The following is a 22,219-nucleotide window of genomic DNA, read 5'->3' on the forward strand; positions in this document are numbered from 1 at the left end:
CTCACTCTTACAAGTCACACTGCCTTGCTCCCGTTGTTATCGCTCACCTGAGTGACGTTGGAGTGAATGGAATGAAGTTATGCATCGAAACGACGACTTTTCCCTAATGGGACCCCCCGATTTTCTAAAGACCGGCTAGGCGCAATATTTCTTCCACGTTTAACGCCTTAGGCCAGTTGCTTCGACGAAAAAACGATTCTCGCGTTCGAAAAGAGCTATGAAAGTTCATCACGTGATAGATATCTAGCGACGAGGACGAGTCTCGTACAGTTGATTTCAAGTTGCTTGAGACTGAGCGAGGGCTAGAAGAACCGGAAGTGTGTTTACGAGCGCGCGTTATCTAAAATGGCGAACCAAACTACTCGTTTCGTTTTAGTGCCCAGCACCGCCACGTTTGGTGCGAAAGATTGTCCACAGGGTATCTTGCGCCCCGTTTCGCTCAGTGTTCGCTCAGGAGACGTTGATGGAGCTTCGGCGTCGATGGCAGGGATTGCAGGACAGGCTCAACTGCCAGCAACGTACGGCATTAGAGTCGAAATATTTTGCCAAGGCAGTCGCAGTAGCAAAACTTACGCTTTTCGGAAGTTCGATCCTAATGGAGTGAAGAGCGTCACCGACCTTGAAAGTATCTTGAAGAAAGAGTTTGAGTCGGAAATTGGGACAATCAATAGCTCCTGTGCTGAAATTGGCTACATGAGAGGAGGAACGAAGGTCAGTTTTCGAGGCCGGGAGGATTTGTTGCAGGTGCTAAACAACCTTCGAGAAGGCAGCGATCTAACGCTGTGGATTAGCGTTACTTCACGTCAGGCTGAGGACGATGAGAGTCACGACAGCGATGAAGATTCAATTGCAACAAAAGGAAAAGAAAAAAGAGACGCCGGCTGGACCCAAATGCATCAAAGGATAATCGAATCCATAAGCTAATGCAGCAGCTGCGCGACATTCATGGAAATAAGTATGCATCTGTTCAATATAGACTTTGGGCGGAAATGTCAGATATTGGTTCACATGATTCGTTGAGCGAGCCACCAAACGTACCAATGTTTAGTGGTGAAAGGAAAACACGTGCTTCGCATAAGAACGAATCTGTAACTGTCTCTGACATTGGCACGGCTATTGCTTCCGTTATTTCTGGTGCCAACTCGATCAACCATGCATCAGCCGTTGCGACCTCGGCCCTATGTCCTTCTCAAAAAGCTGAAGTTCGAGGAAGGTACATAAGCCAAATGAAAGATTTGCACAGCCTTTTGCAGCTTGGCGCTATTAGCCAAGATGAGTACGACTCGCAGAAAAAGAAAATACTTGGAACCTTGGATGATCTCTAAAGTTTGAACTCTAAGAGGTATGTTTTTTGTTTTGCAAAGTTCGCTAATTAGGTTTTTTTCTGAAGTTTAAACAGTTTCTCTGCGTTCTGAAACGGTTTCTTTGACTTTAAACATTCTTGACTTGTTTATTTAATTGATAAAGCTAAGGATATCCAGCATGACTAATGTAATTAGCACAGTCAGCAATCTTCACGGTATTGAATGCTGCAGCAACGGCTTCTCGCTCTGACATCTCGTCTGGAACGTTTTCATTGTCTCTTTTAATAGCGTACTTTACTTTGGAGAAGACTTCTTCAATTGGGTTCAGGTCGGGGCTGTACGGCGGTAGAAAACGAATTACGACGCCCACTCCTTCAAGCAAATCGATCACTTCGGGTACGTGGTGAATGGATGCGTTGTCCATTATAATCACGCTGTTGGGGTTAGAACCATTGAATGGCAGCAGATGTGGCAGCAGCGCCCGCCTGAGAAATAAAGCAAAGGTTTTTCCAGTTAGACTGTCATCGAAGAGTTCGAAATCAATAATTTCTTGGGCAGACACAGTTATCGCGTTGATTCTTTTTCCTCTTGTTAGATTTTGTGTTTCTATGGCAGGCAACCCTGCTATTGAATATCCGAATCGCCTCCTAGAATCTCTGCAGTCAAACCCCATTTCATCAATAAAAATGAAGATGTTGCGCTTGTACACGCCTCCATCAAGCATAGTCGTAGCTCGGAAATTCTCCCGTAATTCTTCGGACCTTTGCTTGGCCACTCGCTTGATTTTCTTCCGAGTCAAACCCAGCCGTCGAATTGTTCTACTAATTGTGGCCACACTTGTTTGCCTGCCCGTATGATCTCGAACGGCTTCCTGTAGTTCGCTCAGGTAGGTGCTCGGTTTTTCCAGACAAGTTTGCAGGAGGAAAAAACGTTCATGCTGATGAAGGCTTTGCTTTGGTCCTCGTCTTTGCTGCAGCCAATGTCGCACGTCGCCCTTTCTTGAAAGGAGGCGAATGTACCTCCAAATCGATGCCTTACTAATGTACAGTTGTTCCGATATGCTTTCGACGGTTTTTCTTTGATGCAGATACATCCAAACAGCACGCCAGCGAAGTTCTTGAGGAAATGGACGCGGCATCACGTTTGAAAAGCACGGTTACGCTGATTCGTGTTTTCCTACGCATGCGCAGTATAGCCCACATCCGGTTCTGCTGACTTCGCTTCACTCTCAAGCAACTTGAAATCAACTGTACAGTTGATTACCGGTGTGTTTAAAGTGGTTGCACCTCTATTTTAGTGCATATTATTTTGTCGAAGAGCGTCAGCAGGAATGAAAGCAAGAGATTTTGCAAAGGCAAGAGTAGCTTATGGGGGCAGTGGTGGCCGAGTGGTGAGCTCTCGGCCGGCACCACTATGGATGGGAGTTCGATTCCCGACCATGTCGGAATTTCGTAAAATTTGCTCCTTAATATGTGCTTTGGATGGGCTCTCCTACCATTGCCCGAGGGTTTTCTCCAGTATTGGAGCTTTCCCCCTCGTCTATTCTCCATTCTAAAAGACCGTCAATGTCACCTGACTGAGCCCCGCCTACCCAGTGTATGGGAAGTCTTGGACGATCAGTGGTCCGCCGTCGGAAGATCAGCCCAGTGTGCTGAGACGTGTTTGTGCATAGCTGTGCATTGTCACTATAAATAATAAAGATTTAGATTTTTTTAGATTTTAGCTTTATGAAAAAATGTAGCCTTTGCTAGTAATCATTTTTATGATTCATGATGTATTCAGCGTATAGGGTGAGCGTCTGAGGGTGAGAGAACCGATATAATAAGAAGGAATGCGAAGCTATAAGGGTCCCTTAGCTTCGCATTCCTTCTTATTATATCGCTTCTTTCACTCTCACCTGGGAGTACAATCATAGATACTGTACTATTAATATACTGTACTGTATATCTGTATCTTGGACACACACATAGAATTAGATACAGGAATAGCTACTAAGGGGAAAATAAATAACTATAGACGTGACGTAACTTGTTTGATGACGTATTTAGAAGCGCAACTTAGTTCCCTTCCTCAGTTTGTGTACTGTAAAATCATTTGCATTGAGAGCTACTCCTTGGGAGGAGCAATTAATGTCTCGATGCGACTTGGTCGGACGCTGCTCAACTACAGCCAAAAAAACGAAACAAATACATATCAAGGCGAAACGTTGATATATGGCGGCTATGAAGATCTCGCATCAAAAGACCCTTTCCGGAGCGACCTAATTTACCGTCCTACGCCGTCTGGCATTCCTTGTTGTAGCTAAAAGCTTCCACCCATGACCTGACCCCATGCGATGAGTATATATTTATAGCTAAAGTCGGAAGCCATTTGTGACCTCCCGAGCTATTAGTTCAACATCACTTGGTATATAGACGCTGTACACTCGCCCGTTACAAGCCAGTTGCAAGCAAACTTGTAACTACAAACCATGAACTTTTCCTCTCTAATATTGGTCACAGGTTAGCCCTAGTGCACGTCGACTTCACGACTCTGCGTGTAGTACGATTCTCTGCCTAGGCTATCTTCTCCTCGCAATCGGTTCCAGTCCGGTACAAACTGAAGGTGTGTAGTGACCAAAGCCTTCACTAATCAGATCAAACGAAGCCTTCTAACCAATCTCTGATAGACTTCTTCTGCCACCGCTATCTTATGGGAGAAAAACGCGTCGAAAAGACTATTCTCATTTCCATGATGCGAGAAGACGTCGTAAACGTTACTTGCATAAACGAAAAAGCGACTAATCGCGACTTTATGTGGAAAGCGACTGGGGAAAGTAAAGAACTCAATGTGACACATCGATCCGCGCATGTCTTGACAATCAAAGGCACTTCAATCAAAGCGACCCGAAGAAAATTCGTCTGCCGTCTCAAAGACGATACAAATCAGTGGCGTAGCCACGATTAAGCGGAGGTAGGTGCTAAGGTTCGCGCGCGAAGCGCGCGAAAAAATTTTTGGGCCACGCCCCTTTTTTTAGTTGACTATACCCTAACGAAAAACAGTGCGTAGGCTTAATTGTCTAAAATGCTGTTCAGTTCAAGTCGTCTTGGATGCTTCCTCGCAAAATCGTCAACTGCTTTTTCGACGTCAATTGGTATGTCGCGGTGAATCTGTAGTAGCGATAGTGCAGTAAGGCGGTTTGTTGCCATTGTTGTTCGTAGGGGGCTCTTCAATCTCTTTAAGGCACTGAAAGAGCGTTCGGCTGAACATGATGTCACGGGTAAAACGCAGACAATTCGAAGTAAGACAGCAATATTTTGAAATATTAGAGAAGTGTGCTCTAGAGCTGCTATTGGAGATGTGGGCAACTCCTCTTCCTTATTTGCAGTCTTCCATTTTGTACGCCAGCAGTCGAATTCCGATTCTATCGTTTCCGGCGAGGGAAGATCATTTTCATACATTGCTACAAGGCTTTGAACGCTTGAACGGGCTTCTTCTTCTGTAAGAGTAACTAGGACAGATGGAACCAACACAAAAGCTTGTAGAGCGGCTTTGTGGTGAGGAGTAAATCTAGATTTCAATTCTGATATCAGGTGATCCAGAAGAGGAATTGTTATGGAGCGCAGGTAGTATTTTTCCGCGGATGTCGCTGGAACATTGTCTCGATGTCTTTGTTTTTCACATCTTCTTGGCATTTGTACAGCTCCATTGCCTATGGCTTCCGAAAGGCTTACAACTTTCTCAAACCAGATTTGGTGATATTTTGAGCAGTTGGTTCTCACTTCCTGCAGCGTTGCAATAACTGTATCAATTTCTTTTACAGCACACAGTAAATCTTTTCCCTCTGCCTGTAGACCGCTTGTTAGACCTTGAAGATAATTTAGGCAATTGTTTGTCAATATCATTGAGCAAAGAAATTCGCTGTTACATAATGCCAATTCCAGACTTTTAGCATCGGTGACAGAATCAGAAGACCACAGAGAAGGTCCTTCGCTAAAAATGCTTTGAAAGCAAGCGACAACGGGTAAAAGAAGCGATCGAAAGACATTAAGTGCATCTATGCGTTGAACCCATCTTGTGCGACAAAGATCTTTCAATTTGAGAATTTTGGATGCCGGTGCAAACTCTGATATAGCTTTTTCAAGAGATTTCTGCCTTTTGGGATGAGAGTCAAAAAAAACATATGTTCTGTTAATGACTCCCATCATATTTCGAATGCTTGCGATTTGCAGAGATTTTACCACGGCCAGGTTAAGACAGTGTGAACTGCAGTGTAGATAAAGAGCAAGGCAATGACGTTTAGTAATAAGGGCAGCAGCTCCTTTAGCTGCACCCGCCATGTTACCCGCTCCATCGTAGGCTTGGCCTCTCAGATAGTTGAGGTTTAGCCCAAGCGTTGTGAGAGAGGAAATGATTTTGTCGGCCAGACATTTTCCTGTGACTCCGGTGTCACATTCTACGTAAGACACAAAATCTTCGCGAATTGTTGTGCTTTCCAATTCCACATACCGAATAACCAAAGTCAGAATTTCTTTGTTTGACAAGTCTGTCACTTCGTCTGCTATTACAGTAAAGAATTTACCGGCGTTAACTTTTGAAACAATACTTTTCGTTATTTGACTTCCAACCACATCAATGATTTCGTTTTGAACTTGAGGAGAAGTATACCGACCATTTTTCGCAGCTTTTGAAACATGCGTAGCTAAGACCTTGTCTCCTGCTTCCATTCGAAACTGCAACAAAGCTAAGAAGTTGCCTGGGTTGGCTTCCACTGATTCTTCTAAGCAGACACCACTGTCTCTGTGACCCCGAAGAGCGAAACACTGCCTCCCGCAGAGAACAACAGTTTTGATCAATGACGCAACTACTAGACGATTTTGCGCTATCCGTTCTGAAAGAGCTCTGCTAATCAGACTCCGGGCACTCGGCTGCTTTCTGTCCATAACGCGAAGAAAATCGTGGGCTCGAAGAGCAGCGCTTTTGTGATGCTCCTTTGTTGTGTGCTTTTTGAGTACTTCTAAAGCTTTGCCAAACGATGTCAGGGGACCACGTGCAAGACAGCCTTGCTTACAACCGTGATAACTGGAAAAGTCTCGCCCAAAAAGCACACAAAACAAGCAGTATCCGCCGTCCTCGCTTTCACTGTACGCTAGCCACTTATACAGCTCCAACCAGCGTTTCTGAAATGATCGACCTTTTTTGTTCTTAGGAAAGACATAACCGTCTGGGACAGTTTTCAGGTTGTCTTCCTTCAGTAAGGCATATAGTTCTTCGCTCGACAGACGTTTCCCAACGTAATCCGCTATGTCTGAATACGTCGTCGGTCTTGCAACTTTTGGCGGCCGTTCTTCCGATTCTCCTTCGCTCTCAGTCTCTGAATCTGACCCTGAGCCAGGCGATGACTCTCCGTTGGGGTCTGAGGGGGAATCTGACCCTGAGCCAGGTGATGACTCTGCGTTGGGGTCTGAGGGGGAGGTTGAGGGTGACGAAGATTCACCATGACCAGGCGACTGACTTGTTTGGCTTCGCTCAGCCTCTGACTGTTTGCGGAAGTAACACAGCAGAGAAGACATGACAGTGGATACGGGCATGCGATGAGATAGACAACCCGGACAAGATTTTCGAGTGTATTTAAAAATAGTTTAATTATTTCGGCAAACTTGAGGGGGGTGCTCGAGCACCCAAAGCACCCCCCCTGGCTACGCCACTGCAAATAAGGGCAATTCACGGGATTGCTGCACAGTGATTGCCAAAATCCTGCCTGAAAGGGTTGGGCACAAATCTACATTTATATATAACTCTTCAAATGGGACTTCATTTCAAAACGCATCGTCCAATGCTTATTACTCTTTTCAGACTGCGACTATTTCTGCTACGGTGTCCGCCACTGCCGTGCTCCTTCTTAGTGTCGGAGCCGCTGTTATTATAGCGCTGAAGCGAAAGCATCTTTCTGACACTGCGAGTGATAGCTTGGACAACTTAGCTTATCTTCTCGACCTAAAGGAACAGCGGGTTTGGAACGGATCCGAAATCATCCCAATTGACTGTCTTTTAATCGGAAAATTACTTGGTAAACACACTCGAAGAAACTTTTTAAAAAATTTGTGAAACTGCTGCTATATTTTAGGAGAAGGACAATTTGGCACGGTGACCGAAGGAAAGTTAAGAACCGTGTGTAAACAACGAAAAATTCATGATAGGCAAATTGCAATAAAAATGCTCAAAAGTAAACGCATCTACATTTACGAATATTCAGTGGGAAAAGCTCATATTCTCCTAAATGTCTATAGACCGAGAGGGGGTCAACGCAGAGGAACTTCAAAAAGAAGCCGAAATGCTTGTCAAGCTCGATCAACACGAGAACGTCATTCACGTCTCAATTAATTATTTTGTCAGGCTTCCCTGGGACTATCACGGCTATTACTCGAAGCCTTGGACTGCGACAATAGTCCTGCAGCGGCCCCCAACGTACACAATGCAAAAGAAAGTGTAAGTAGTAACCCGTGTCGTGCGTTAGCCTTGGCATGAGTGATTCTTTTAACAGAGTTGTGATGAGCTCACAATCCATTATACCGCTTCAGGACGATGTGATAAAGTAGACGACGTCGATGGCGATGATCTGGGAAGCATTGCCGAAGAGTCGCTTAGTATTTCTTCGAGCATGCCAAGAGTTGCTGTGAGTGGCACATACGTTTCAGTGACACTTTTGTCAATTTACTGTACTCTCAGAGCTCCATCGCATTCTGGACGGCGAGAAAGCCCACTGGAAGACGATGTTTATGACGCACTTTTGTAGCTCATTGATAACCCATCGCTGTTGACTGTTCCGTGCAAAGATCTCACGGAAGTTCAACTCAGAGCGCGCCGAATAAAGAAAAACGCAAGAAAGCAGATCAAATTGATTAATGGCTGGGATGAGATAAGAGCAGCGCCAGCAAAGCTCGTTATGACAAGTACCGGCAAGATCTGGATGAATAAAGCGGGCGTTGACCGAGTAGCTCACTACTATAATGTGAACAAGGGAGGCGGAGCAAAGTTTTAGCAAGGGTAGGTTTTATGCTGAGTTGACGTTTTATCGTCCTGAAATGTATTGTAGATTATAAGTGAGAATTACGCTGGAATTTCGAAAGAGGCAATCGGGAAGTGGTTGAAAAGTTCCGAGTGCCATTGCGTAAAAGCTTCATGAATGATGTAAATTAATTAATTGCTCAAAAAGGTTTAACGTTTAACGTTTAACGGTCTCCTCTTACCCGTGACGGAACACCGTATGTTTCACAGGCTTGGACAAAGTAAGACAAAACTGTTGCCGCCTTGTTATTTGAGGAACAGCGCAAAAAATTCTACTGGGACCGTCAATGCCTAGCCATAATGAATGTTATTGTGTTATTTTAACAACTAACTAGGGTTGAATAAAAAACTCACCTCCGTGAACTACAATTTTTCATCGAATAAGAGCGTGCAACCCGTCTATATGCCAAAGAGCATTTGGGCCATGTACGTGATATCTTCGCCTTTGAACCGTATGAGACCACCGCACTGTGACACTCCTTGAAATCGCACAAGGCTTGACCTCACTCGGTATCGTGGAACTTTAATTGCTCTCGATTGCAAATGGCCTTAAACAAGCCGATAGCCGTGCCTAGAGAATTCGTGATTTATATCCATAACAGCCGCGTCTAAATCACTGTCACAAATTGCAGTGAATGAGCCACGAATAGACAAGCCCGCAGCGCCCAGTTTTCGATGAATAATCCTGACGGAGCAGCCTACGATTGCAGCTATTTCTCCCACAGTGAAGTCCAAATCAATCAAATATTCCAGTTGATGCCTTTCAACTTGAATTATAGGACGCCTTCTTAGGCCAGAAGACGCTAAAATGAAGAAGACTACCTGAAAACATTTACAGAAATCATAAAGTTCAGTTTACCTTCGCGAGGGGCAGCGTATCCCGAAGCCACCATTTGTCGTTGCCTGCTCTCGAGCCTGCTGCGCAGAGCCGACAATAACTGTTGGAGAAGGGTCACCATGCCGTTTTCGTCGCGTCTCAGCCAGTGTTCGACCCTGAGAACGTGTATCAGGGCTGATTCGGAGCGCGCAACAATATCTTCCAGATCATCAAGTGAAGCAGCATCTATAGTACGAGGGATGTCATTGATGAGACGGCGAATGTACTCAAGAAAGTAAAGGACGTTTTCCTGGTTCATTTTTGTGACTCAAATAGCGTGCTAAGACTGGGAATGCACATCACGCCCAGATGAGAGTCCCGTATATCGGCATGGCCAACAGCGATGAGCGTCGCAGCCTACGAGTCCTCTCCGAAGGAATTCAGAGTGTGTCCGGGCAATTGTCTCAACTCATAAGCACCCTCAGACGTAAACTCCTTCGCTGCAAGTGAAGCGTACGTACGTAGACAACGCGGGGCCGTCACGTGAAATTTTGTTGCGCTACTACTGTATATCTATCCATGTACGGGGTTGTCGCAGCTCTCTTTTATAGGGCTCTGGGAGGTTCGAGGATGTGATGTCAGCACAGCAGCGAAGTTTTTGTTCAATAAGACATTTTCTGCATCGGCCGAAGTTGAATGTGGTTGATTGTACTGTAGTGCCGTCAATATTCCCATTGCAGGAACAGCATGCTTTGTATTTGTTGATACTTTGGATAGCGATGATTTCAGCATTCGCGATGTTGTCGCCGTATTTGTTGTCGTCGTCTGAATCGCGCGCGTAGGAGTAGTAGTGGATGTTTTTGAACGGCGGAATTTGAATGTTGCTTGCATTATGCACTGGATAGGATAGGTATTTTTGCCTTTGTCGAAGCGAAATTTGACGTTGAATAACTTGTAGAAGGTGTTCACTCTAGTGTGCCAATGAAATCTTCCCAAAGAGTTAGTGATCTTGTGTCGGTAGCGTCAGAGACGATGAAGCCTTGTTTCTGCTGTCCTGTTGCGACCTTCTGAGGAGGAGAGATTTTGCAAACTTTGGCGCGAACATTGACGAGCTGAGAGGCTACTGTGGAAGCCATGTCACGAATAGATATCTTCTTGGCGTCGCCCGGTTCTTCCATTTCGCGCAATAAAGTGTCTTATTTCCCTAGACGTCGAAGTATGATGACTTCTGTATTTTGACGGTAGCCAGTGAAATCGGGGATGAAAGCATTGTAGTATTGCTGCAACTGTTGATGATGTTTGCTGTGAAAGCCGATGAAACGTATGCTGCGATCCTCGTCGGCGAAGCGGCCGTCGAAGTATGAGTTGGCCGATTTTTCGATGTCTTCATTGGAGAGAGGCTTGTTGCAAATACGTGTGGCTCCGTAATAGCGGACAGACAGTCGAAGTCTGCGAACGGTTGTTCTTGCATGGCTCTCACTCTTTGAGAGTATCTCTTGCTCATGACGGTTGAGAGTGAAGTGTGATTGTTCGGTCGTTGAGTCGGTGTAACGGTATTTGTGAGGATGTGAGGCGGAGTCGAAATCGAGCTAGACAAAAGTGGATGTTCAGAATTGTGAGACGGCACGTTTCTATGCAGGTGTGAATGCCCGATAGCATATGTCTGGAGGCAGTGTTTAGGAATAGACAGTTGGGCGGTGCGTGGCGGTGCGATGAAGAAGATAACTGTGGAAATAGAGATGTGTGAGTCTGAGAAGTAGCGAGGTGTGGCAATAAGATGGTACGTATCCCAGTGTAGGGAGCGCAATTGTAGTCTGTGTGTGGGGGTGAGGTTGGAAGGGCAAGATGAGTGCAAACGATAAATGTTATGCTGGGATGTTGGATTGTGGATTGCGTGCGCCCCTTGTTACTATATAGCGTTTCGGGGGGGGGGGGGGGGGGGGGGGGGGGTGCACTACCGCGCGCTAAGAACCAAACTTCCTTTCAAAAATCGACTTCTCATTGTCGATTTTAGTTTTCGAACGCTTCAAACCGTTAGTTCTCTTGCTGTTATACAAAGGGATACACCTTTGACCCAGCGCGAGTTTGTTTCGCTAAATTCGTCGCGAAGGCCGAGTCTTCCGCGAGTGCTCGAGTAGCATATCACTTTTAACTGCTTTACGGACGCATTACACTGCTAGAGGTTGGGTCCAATTTTGAGGCGCTCATTATAGTACAGTTTTGAGCAATTCTGGGGTCAGCCGGTGACTCGCTCGTCCGCAATGAAAAAGACAATGCAGATTCTGAGCTCTGCGAGCTTGTATGCACCGTAGATGTTAATCTGTTGGCATGTGCAGCGCGTGCACGTCTTCAGAGAGATGCTAGGGACCTAGTAGGGTAGGTACGACTTCGTACTAGCTCGACACGGAATGCGGCTCTATTTGCAGCCGGATGCACACGATAGCAACATCGAGAGTGATGTAGTTGATTTTCTCATTAGTCTGCTAGGAAACAACGCGAATGCGCTCTTTTAGGACGACGTTTTCAGACATATCTACTATGGCAGCGTAACTATAAGTCGAGGAGGGCGTCTCAAAATTAGGCAGGTTTTCTACACCAATAGCGACTAAAATGAGCGGTTGTTTGGTCGCCTTAGTCGAGCGGCCGAAACGACAGAAGCGGAAATAAGAGGGAGCACAAAACTTGAAGACGATAAGAGCTATCGCCTTCAAATTCATACGATGCCTTTGTGGCTACAAATGCGTACTAGCGATACGCGAAAAATGTCTACGATTCTTATTATGCCCGAAAAACGACTTTTGAATAGGCGTGTCGGTAGCGCGCGGTAGTGCACAGCCCCCTGATACGGTGTAGTGCATTGGAATTGACTTTTGCTATGTCTCAGTGCGTGATTTGTTTCCTCGTTCTGGAAAGCGGCCGCGGAACTGTTTGAGTATGTTGGTGTTCTGGTGGAGATATCCATGGTTCATGCTGGATTGCGCTGCAATTGGCGCGAATAAAAATGTCTTTCTCCTGTCCCCATTGTCGGCAGAAAATCGATAGGCCGTCTAAGTGCATTTGCAGAGTACGGAATATTTTTTTGGCTACGCAGAAATGAGCGACGTTCAAATGGCGCCGTTCAAAATATCGGCGACGTACGTGATGCCGGGATGCGATGACGAAGTGCTCTTCACCGTGGATCGCGCCTACCAGCAGGGTGTGGTACGAGCGTGTGTTCACGCCGTTCGCGGATCAGGCCGCCGTCGTTCGTCATCGTGAGGAGGAAGTGATGCGAGTCGAAGATGAAATTATCCGGAGCAAAGAACGGTCTCAGTATCTGTAGTCGATGAGGAAGAAGATGGAACAAAGCAGTAACATGAATAGTAGGTAATAGTAAACTACTCGAAACTAATTATCCCGCCCCCATTATCTGCAGGCAAACGACCGACGGAAGAGAATTCGTTTACGAGTACCCATATTTTCGGGTTTCGGACCCCGAAGGATTCATGGGCGCCTTGTTGCGAGGGCATTTTTCTCCGGAGTCGGTGGGTAAAAGAAGTAAAAGAGAAGACGCGGCGCTGATGGAACTCGAACACTCGCTGCTAGACATCGTCGACGACGACGGCACTGACAGCGGCAGCAGCGGCGGCGGCGGCGGCGGCGGCGGCGGCAGCAGCGGCAGCGAGCCGATGAAGCGGTGAGACTTTACATTCTTCTTTGATTTTTTATTTGATTATTTATTTAAAGTATGTATATTTGTGTGTCTGTCTATCTGTCTGTCTGTCTGTCTGCATGTATGTGTAGGAAATGTTATGTGTGCCTATAAATGACAAATAAATGTACGATGCTCTTCTCGTATACTGTGAAAAATCAAAAAATCTGGAACGATTCTTGATTCTGCGTGTCATCCTTGCGCAGGCGAAGTACCGGACTATACCGGTATAAACTGACACTAAGTGAACTACCGGTAACTCAACAACATATATTTATTTTTCATTTATATCAGACACGTAAAATTTCTTACACATACAGACAGAGACACAGAGACAGATATACAAACAGACAGACAGACAGACAGACAGACAGACAGATATACGTATTTAAATAAATAATCAAATAAGAAAAATAGAGAAAGAAAAAAAGAAAGTAGTGTCTATACCTGCATCGGCACGCTGCCGCCGCCGAAGATACCGCCGCCGCCCGTGCAGAAATTCTCATGCTCACTCACGAGTTTCTTGAATTTCTCAAACGGTATTTGGGACGTGATGAAGGCGTATGACTTATTCCTAACGACGCACTCCTCGCGAGGGCACATCATATTGTTTCAGTTCTGCCGCCTTCGTCGACGACGTCGATGACGTCGTTGACGTCATCGTCTACGTCGAATCATCCAAATCCGAAAATCTCTTGGATTCTTCCACATCGTGTGCACCTCCCCTTTTACAACGCTCTCTCTCATGGCCAGTGATTATACGCTCAATCAGACTGCTCGCGATCGGCACTGATACTTGGGTCAGATCGGAAATCTTTCACACAACACGCGTATTCACCTTCGACACGCACCAGCTAAATTTACCGAAAAATCGAAAATACTCTCAAAGGAAGACCTATTTATTGAATATATAAAATAATCAGAGTAATTCGCACCGTGTGCACACGCACACACTCAATTGCATTTTGCATAGAAGAAAATATAGCCAGTACGTTCGCGGGACATAATAATACTTGATGCTGAAGTCTAGAAACTTCACTGGCTTAGTAATCTTTTCAGGAAGCGGGTCCTAACGGTCGTGCTCATACTGAAACTTGTTCGAAATCAGTACGGATCGGCCGACGATGCGGCGGAAAGGAGATGCTCCAGCTGGCACGCCAACACTTTTTTGCGCTCGAATTAACAATTTCATGTCGTCCTCGTCGTACCGATAAATGCACGTTGCCAAGTTCGACCAGAACGTGTAGTACTCTGATCGATTTTTGATGAACGCATTGGCCAGTCTACACATAAAATGCCAAATGTCCAGCAGCACCTTCATGTCTGGCCATGCGGAGAATAGATGAGAGTACATGGACGCGGCAGCCCGCATAGGAGCTATAGACGAGGCGGCATACCGTGCGACGAGGCCGTCTGCCATCGGCTGCAGCGCCTCTTTCGACTCGGACTTGGTTAATACTGCCGTGAGTATTTCTCCTTTGTCGTTGGTAATATTAGTGACGTGCGTACCGCGTCCCGAGTCTTTGCCCTGCAATTTGCGGGTGATTTTTATAGTCGAGTCGATTTTCAATATTGAACCGAATGTTGATGACATTTTATTTTCCATCGCTTCGAGCCTTCGCGAGGTTTCCTTGATGTATGCCGATCGAAGCCAGGCTGCCTCTGGCAAAGGGCTCAAGGGGTCAGGCGATTCGTATACCATGTCGGTGTTGAATTTGGCGGCGTGTCGCTTTCATGCAGTCGGATATGCAAAGCAACGATCAGTCCATTTCTCGGTATGATTTTCGTTTAGGATCTCCATCAAAGCAGTCGGCGTATTGCCTTTCCTGCGGGCGTGCAGTTGTCTTAGGACAGGTTTGTAAATGGCATATTTTCTCGTGAGCAGGACACAAAATTGCTCCCTGTATTTTGTCGGCAACTGCTCTAGAACTCTTTCGTCCCACGCGATTATCGACGTCTTGCAAAGCGGACATTCCAAATGCTCTGACGCGAGATAGAACATCTCCTGAAAGTCGACGACCTCGCGCAGATGACGATAGAAGCCTTTTGACGTAAGACTCTGATTGTCTGGATAATGAGGACAATGGAATGGAAATTCCCATTGTCGTCTAGGCATCCAGATAAAGAGACGTCGCCGAAAGAAGTCGCCCGGCATGGGTGCCTGCGTTTCCAAAGGATTCGGTTGATAATAAAATCCTGTGGCGCAGGGTGTCGGATAACGCTGTTCTTCGAACAGAACGTGCCCGATCCACTTTCTGTCGCCAGCTGCGACTGACCAGCCGACAGGTATTTCGCCCGCAGCTCTAGTCGAATGAGGCGCGCGAGATCTAGGGGCAAGGCGAAACGGGTGAAGCGAGGTGATACCCGCACGCCCAGTCAGCACGTGTTCGCGGAAGAAGCGGACGGGGGAGCGGGTGAGTACAAGTAGGTAATAATAGTAAATAACTCGAAATTAATTATCTTTTTAGCGCCGCTCCCGACACCATTATTTGCAAGCAAAGGGCGCCCGGCGGCGAAGAATTCTCTTACGAGTGTCCACATTTTAGAGTAGCGGATCCAACAGCATTCATGAGCGACACGTTGCGCGGATATCAACAGCATTTTTCGCCGAGGGCAAGCGAAGACTCGGAGACGGCGGCGAAAAGAAATAAAATAGAAGATGCGCTGCTAGACATCGACGACGGCGGCATCGACAGCGGCCTCACGGACTACAGCATCGACCGCGACGACCGGGCCGACCGCGCCGACCGCGCCGATCGGACCGCGCCGACCGCGCCGGTCGTCGCGGTCGTCGCGGCAGCAGTGGCCGTTCCGGCGGTCATGGCGGCGGCAGCATGCCGATGGGGCAGTGACACTTTCATTCTTCCTTGATTTTTTATTTCATTATTTATTTAATTATGTATATTTGTCTGTCTGTCTGTCTGTCTTTATTATGAGAAAGCAATCATTATTTACGAAAGTGATAAACATTTAAAGTCTACATAGGTGCGACATCAGAGAAGGGGACTAAAAATGAATTGACATATTACACAACGAAACAGTACACCTAACACATACACTACGACGGGACGAACCAGAGGACATGAGTCCGCTGGTTTCATGTCCGCTGGTTGGGGAATGGGATCACTGTCTGTCTGTCTGCCTGTCTGTCTTTATTATGAGAAAGCAATCCTTATATACGAAAGCGATGAACCTTTAAAGTCTACATACGTGTGACATCAGAGAAGGGGACTAAAAATGGATTGACATATTACACAACGAAACAGTATACCTAACACATACACTACGACGGGACGAACCAGCGGACGTATCTGTCTGTCTGTCTGTCTGTCTGTCTTTCATTTAACGAAAACCAAGCCTTAAACACTGAACTAAAGATAAAGTCGCAAGTGAACCTCAGGGGTTAACAACAAAGAAGGAAGGGGAGTCAACGTATAAGGACAAGCTGGAAGCTACTGATGTGCAAACCAGCGGACGTGGGAGTCCGCTGGTTGGGGAGCAGGATCGGCGGCGTCTGCTGGTTGGGGAGCAGGATCGGCGGCGTCTGCTTTCAGGATGGACGACAGCTTCTTCAAGATAATCTTCGCGTTTTCTCTCTGAACGCAGACTGAGATTCGACGACGCCAGTAATGCAGGAATTCCGCCCTATCCGCTGTCTGATCGATGCGAGACGCGACCGACGAGCAAAGATGAGAGACGACAGGGCTCCATCTCCCGAAGTCTTCGAAAGACAAGGGCTGGAAATCGTAGCCAAGGTCTGAAGCATCGGAGAGGTATTTGGTGTTCTTGAGCTTGTCTCGATCCGCTGCCGCAAAGCCTGTTGAGCTGGCCGTCGCCGGAAACACGGATGCCATCCAGGGATGAATAACCGACACATCCAACAGAAGAGGTCGGGACTGCGACAAATTGAAGACCACGATGTCAGGACGCCTCTTGTCGGAGAATTGGTCGATTACTTCCTTTCGTGCTTGAAGGTCGACGGCCTTGAGCAATTGAAAACATTCGTCCGTGATGGCATCGTGTCTACGAATGGGCCCACCACCCCACTGACAAGTCATGGCGTGATACCTGAGGATGTCGATGTTATGATTGCATTGTGGCTCGCAGCGCTCTAGCTGACGCATAGCCGGAATGGCCGACCCAAGCCGCAGCAAGCACGCAAGCTGAAACTCCGCATTGCTGACTGTGTCTGTCTGTCTGTCTGTCTGTCTGTGTAGGAAATTCTGTGTGCTATAAATGACAAATAAATGGCGAAGAGATGTCACGGCAACTCCAATAGATAGGCATTCTTGCTCTCATTTTGCAGTGCCTTCCACGAGCTGTGAAGTGTAGTATTAGCAAGAAAAAAGTTTGGCAGTTAGCGCACGCAAGATAAACTTTGTTTCCCCAACACGTGTGCAACATGGAAAAAACCACTGGAATGGCCGAAGATGTGTTCGTCAGCGATACGCGGCGTCGCGACGTGTATGAATCAAGATCGGGCGTCGATTTTCTGGTACGCGTACGACGACAAGTCACTATTACCCCCCCGTTTCCTATCTAACTCCTGCTATTGCAAATGAAGGGGTAAGCATTAGCATCAGCAAATTACATCCACTTACAGCACAACATTAGGGTTACAAAATGCCAAAATACAGTCCGACCTTCGTTTATCGGACGTTTTCGCTTTGTGACAAAAATTTAGAAGAACAGAACTTTTGTCACAGAATAGTAAGATTATTCGACACTCGGATTCCGACCCTGACATGAAATTTTATGCTCTTTTCCGACAGTGCATGCGCATTTCATGCAGCGAGCACGTGGAAACTATAGAAAAGGCTGCAGTTTCGGTTTCGCTGTGCGAAAACGAAAGCGCGTGGATCTGTGTGGTCAACAGAAACAAGAAATATGCCGTTTCAAGCAAGAGAATTCAAAAGTTACTCAGGAAAGCATTGTGGAACACTTCCAGAAGAAGTGGAAGTTTAATATAGGCTGCTCGTCTGTGAGTGAAATTCTTTCTTGCAAAGAAAAGTGGCTTAACCTTGAAGATGGGCAGAAATGAGTAAAACGGTTTCGTAGCGGACGTTTTTCAGACCTAGAAACGGCTCCTTGTATGTGGTTTGGTGCAATGGAGTCCAAACAGGCAATAATCTCGGATGAAATATTAAGAAGGAAAGCAGAGCATTTTGGCGAGTTACTAAACTTCGGTAAAGACGAATTCAAGTTTTTAAGAGGTTGGCTAACGCGCTTTAAGAAACGCTTTGGAATCTCGTTGCGTCGCATTTACGGAGAGTCAGCTAGTGCTGACCCCCGATGTCATAGTCTCTGGCAGAGAAGAGGTAAGGAAAAAACTTGCAAAGTATGGTCCTGGAAACATTTTCAATATGGATGAAGGCGGTCTTTTCTGCCGGATGGAGCCAAATGCTACCCTTGCCACAAGACCCGTATCTGAAAAAAGAAAAATAAAGACTGTCTTACTGTAGCCTTGTGCGTTAACGCTTCTGGAACTGAAAAGTTAAAACCTCTTGTTATTGGAAAGACTAAGCGGCCTAGGTGTTTTGGAAAGAAATTCGACCCCAATCAAATTGTTACGTACCGCAATAATAAAAAAGCACGGATGACATCCACTCTATTTGCGGAATGGCAGAACGATCTTGATCGAAAGATGAACAAAAGTCGCCGGCAAATCGTTTTAGTTCTAGATAATGCAAGTTCACATATTACAGGCGAACTAGAATTAACCAACGTCACTCTTGTGAAATTGCCTCCAAACGCTACTGCACATCTACAACCACTTGACCAAGGGATTATTAAGAACTAAACTTCAAGACACATTACAGAACCATCCAGACGCATCATGTTCTGGAATGTCTTGAAACTGACAATTCTATTAAAATCGACGTAAAACAGGCTCTCTATTTTATCGAAAAAGCGTGGGATCTTGCCCAACCGGAAACTATTTTTAACTGCTGGCGGCATGCAGGAATAATTCGATTTCCCGTCTTTACGCAGAGTGATAATGATGAAGTTGAAGAGAATAGTGACGTAAAAGAATTAGAAGATTTACTTGGGCTTTTGCCTCCAGATGATTTTGAAATGCTTTCAGCAGAAGCGTATGTTACTGTTGATATAGAAGAAAGCACAGGAGAAACATTGACTGATAGTGATATAGTTGAAATTTTGATTTCGGCTAACGACGACAACGACGACAACGACGACATAGACGACAAGGATGGAATGGAGTCACATAAAACAGTGTCTGTTCAAGAAGCGCTTTGTTCCCTACCTGTTCTTTCCGCTTTTCTTGATCAAGAAAATGCTGTTTAACAAAAAAAGACTCGTTAAAATGGTCCATCAAAAAATTCAAAGAATGCGCGTCACGTCTACACAGCAGAAACAAACTTCTTTTCATTCGTCCTTTAATAAGAGTAACTGAAATACTTTCAAATAAGTAATGGAAGTACAATTCTCTGTAATAAATGATTTATGACACGGCGTTTGTTTTCTAATACGACAGGTGCGAGTAATAAGCTGAATCGTCGGATTATTCGACAACACGACAACTTCGATACTTCGACAAAAATAGTTACTTAGAACAAATGTCGTCGGATAAACGGGGTTTGACTGTAGAATGTTTTACGTCTTACGGCATTGTGGCTGTATTCAGTGGTGTCCTGTTCACGGTTGAAGGTGACTGGCAAGGGTTCTCTTTCATTTCCTGTTGGCGTCGTTGTCTCTCTTTCTTCAGTCGGTGCTACAGGCCTACATGCAGACGTTTACTCAAAAGATTATAAACAAATAGAATATCTATTCTTACGTGTCTCTCACAAGACAAAGGATAAAGTGCTGCAATTCCTACATTCGGCCATCAGCTGCTATGGCGCCGTTTGACTGTCAGATTGCTTTACGTAATTATGAATATTACATATATAAAAAATGATGAAAACGTACTTGCGACTGTTGAGCAAGAGGAACAATAGATATGTTCTTCTTCAATAGTCGTAAAAAATTCTTGTGTTTGCCCTCGTGGAGTCGGATATGATTTCTGTTTTTATTGATCCACTGGTCGAACTAAGGAGTATCAGAAAACGACTGTTTTGCCCAGCGCGAAAAAATTCGTATCCCCCAGTCCTCTAGTTGCGGAAAAGCTAAAACAATCACACCATGCACGTGTAAGGCGTCACCATCGCATTTGAACTTTAGACACTTTAAACCGCGCCCCGCGTCCATAAGAGGAGTCATTTCATCGGATGTCGGCGCTGAGCGCATAGCCATTTCGGACAAACAGCATACGTTGCGCCCGAGCATTGCTTTCTGTGTGCAGAAATAGAATGAGTGCTGCGAACAAGCACTGAAGAGTTGAATTGGCCATTATGGTGTTGTCTTGCTCATTAAGGCTTTCTGTGTGTTCTCTCGGCAATAAGGCGTAACGCGCCGACTATGACTGCTTCTCCTCGATCTTGACGCAGATGCGGGCGTAGAAGTTGGGCAGAAAAGGCTTTTAAGTTCTTGACGAACGGATGTATCTTGAGGCGTTAGAGTAGAGCCCACTAAAGAAGCGTTTCGAAACGCAGACAGTCGTTCTGCCTGAACCGAAATGGGTCATCCACTGGGGCATCCTTCTCTTTTTGTACTCATGTGCGACTGGCCAACGTTGCGCAACGACATTTCACGTGACGGCGCAACGCTGAGTCATCCGCGCAAGAAAATTTTACGTGACGGTCCCGCGTTTTCTTCTGCGAACATTTTACGTAGCTAGGCTTCACTTTCAGCGAAGGAGTTTACGTCCCAGGGCGCTTATAAGATCAGACAATATCCTTGACACACTCTGAATTCCTTCATAGTGGACTCGTCAGCTGCGCTGCTCATTGCTGTTGGCCATGCCGTCTGGATTCACATTTGGTTCTAGGCGCAATGTGCACTTTCCAGTCCTAGCACGCTATTTCAGCCAAAAATGAACCAGGAAAAGTAGCCTGTGAAACTCAGACTTCTCCCGCGCGCGCGCTACGCGGCAGGGAGAGAGTCTGGGCAACTTTCTTACAGGCGTTGGCTCCTTTTTATCTTCATTAACCAATGAGCGTGCTACTTTTCTGCCAGAGTAGGATATCAGCGACGAGCATCACTAACAACATTACAGCTGTAGGCAAACAGTGGGTATCTATGAGCATTTCGATTGCAAGTCCTTCCGATCGAATCAGCGACGAAACAGCATCTCTCTGACTGTTTTGTCTCTGATTAGGGATTGCCTTGGAATGCAAGAGCTATATAAAAGAAGTAGGACGTAGAGTTCATTTATCGCGGCCGTGGCTGCTTCCCGCAGTTGATCGTGTACACTCCCGTTTTTGTGTAGATGACAACAAGATGCCACAAATTCGACGCGCGAAGCAAGCAGACGGTACCGTTTCCAACGCGAAAGAGTCTGCACGCCCACGGCGCTCGGATCTAATTACGATAAAAGTTGCCAACGTTTGTATAAAAGTTGCCCAGACTCTCTCTAAGCCGCTTTGCGAGTTTCACTTGATGATCTATGATTTTGTTGCGTGCTTTGAATCAGCCCTGATAACCGTTGTCAGGTTAGAACGCAATGGAAACGCCTTGCTGACTCTTCTCCAGCAGTTCCTGTAGATTGTACCGCTGACAATCTAAAAGACAGGATTTCAGTGCACTTTGAAACCCTATATAGGGTTGGGCTAAGGGCTTGGGCTTAGCGTTTGTAGGACGTATAGAAGTCTAGAGAAGAACAACGACGATAGATTGACTATTAAAGCAGCGTCTGCGCTGCTGAGTCGAAATTCCCAAAACGATGCTCGAACTGGTGATATTCTTCCGCACAGCTTTTTCTCAATAAAATCGATCAGAAACGTCTTTTGATAGCGTAGGCTACAGCTTTTTCCTACATTTGAAAGCTAATTACGACTTCCGCGCATACAATTTTGTTTACATAGGATAAAAAATGAGTTAGAAATTACTGAACGTATTAATCATGTGAAGTTCAGCAAATGTTGTGACGTTTGCTTGTAAGGAGACGAAAAATGTGGATTTCTTAGCAACGAAATAGATTTCTCAGCAAAGAAGGCCCAGATTTAAAGAAATTGCTAGAAAATGATTTTTGTCAAACAACTTGGAAGGTAAATATGTTGTAAAAATGTGTAGACGTGAAATTGACATATTGGTTTCAAAACAACTAGGTCCCTCTTCCACAAAAATGGCGACGACGAATTTAACATTGGCCTCTTCATAAAGTCGCAACGCCGAATGAAGCAAGCGAAGATTTTTGCTGCTATGTCTACGGGTAGGTAAATACTTTGTACTTTTACAGCAATGAAACTAGTTAACTTTACTATTTCGTTATTAGCAACGACTCCTGCGACTACGCCTGCA

General features: G+C 45.7%; 1 protein-coding gene across 1 annotated transcript; it reads right to left on the reverse strand.

Annotated features, from left to right (window-relative positions):
- Positions 1-4,354: 4,354 nt before the first annotated feature.
- On the reverse strand, positions 4,355-6,010 carry LOC136190098 (52 kDa repressor of the inhibitor of the protein kinase-like). The gene has a single exon (XM_065978172.1). It carries the CDS (start codon positions 6,008-6,010, stop codon positions 4,355-4,357), a length of 1,656 nt encoding a protein of 551 aa, XP_065834244.1.
- Positions 6,011-22,219: the final 16,209 nt, after the last annotated feature.

Source organism: Oscarella lobularis, chromosome 8, assembly GCF_947507565.1.
Source record: "Oscarella lobularis chromosome 8, ooOscLobu1.1, whole genome shotgun sequence".
In the NCBI taxonomy this organism is placed as follows: domain Eukaryota; kingdom Metazoa; phylum Porifera; class Homoscleromorpha; order Homosclerophorida; family Oscarellidae; genus Oscarella; species Oscarella lobularis.

Coding starts and splice junctions, on each gene's coding strand:
- LOC136190098 (XM_065978172.1), bottom strand. CDS start 6,010: ATGGAAGCAGGAGACAAGGTCTTAGCTACGCATGTTTCAAAAGCTGCG.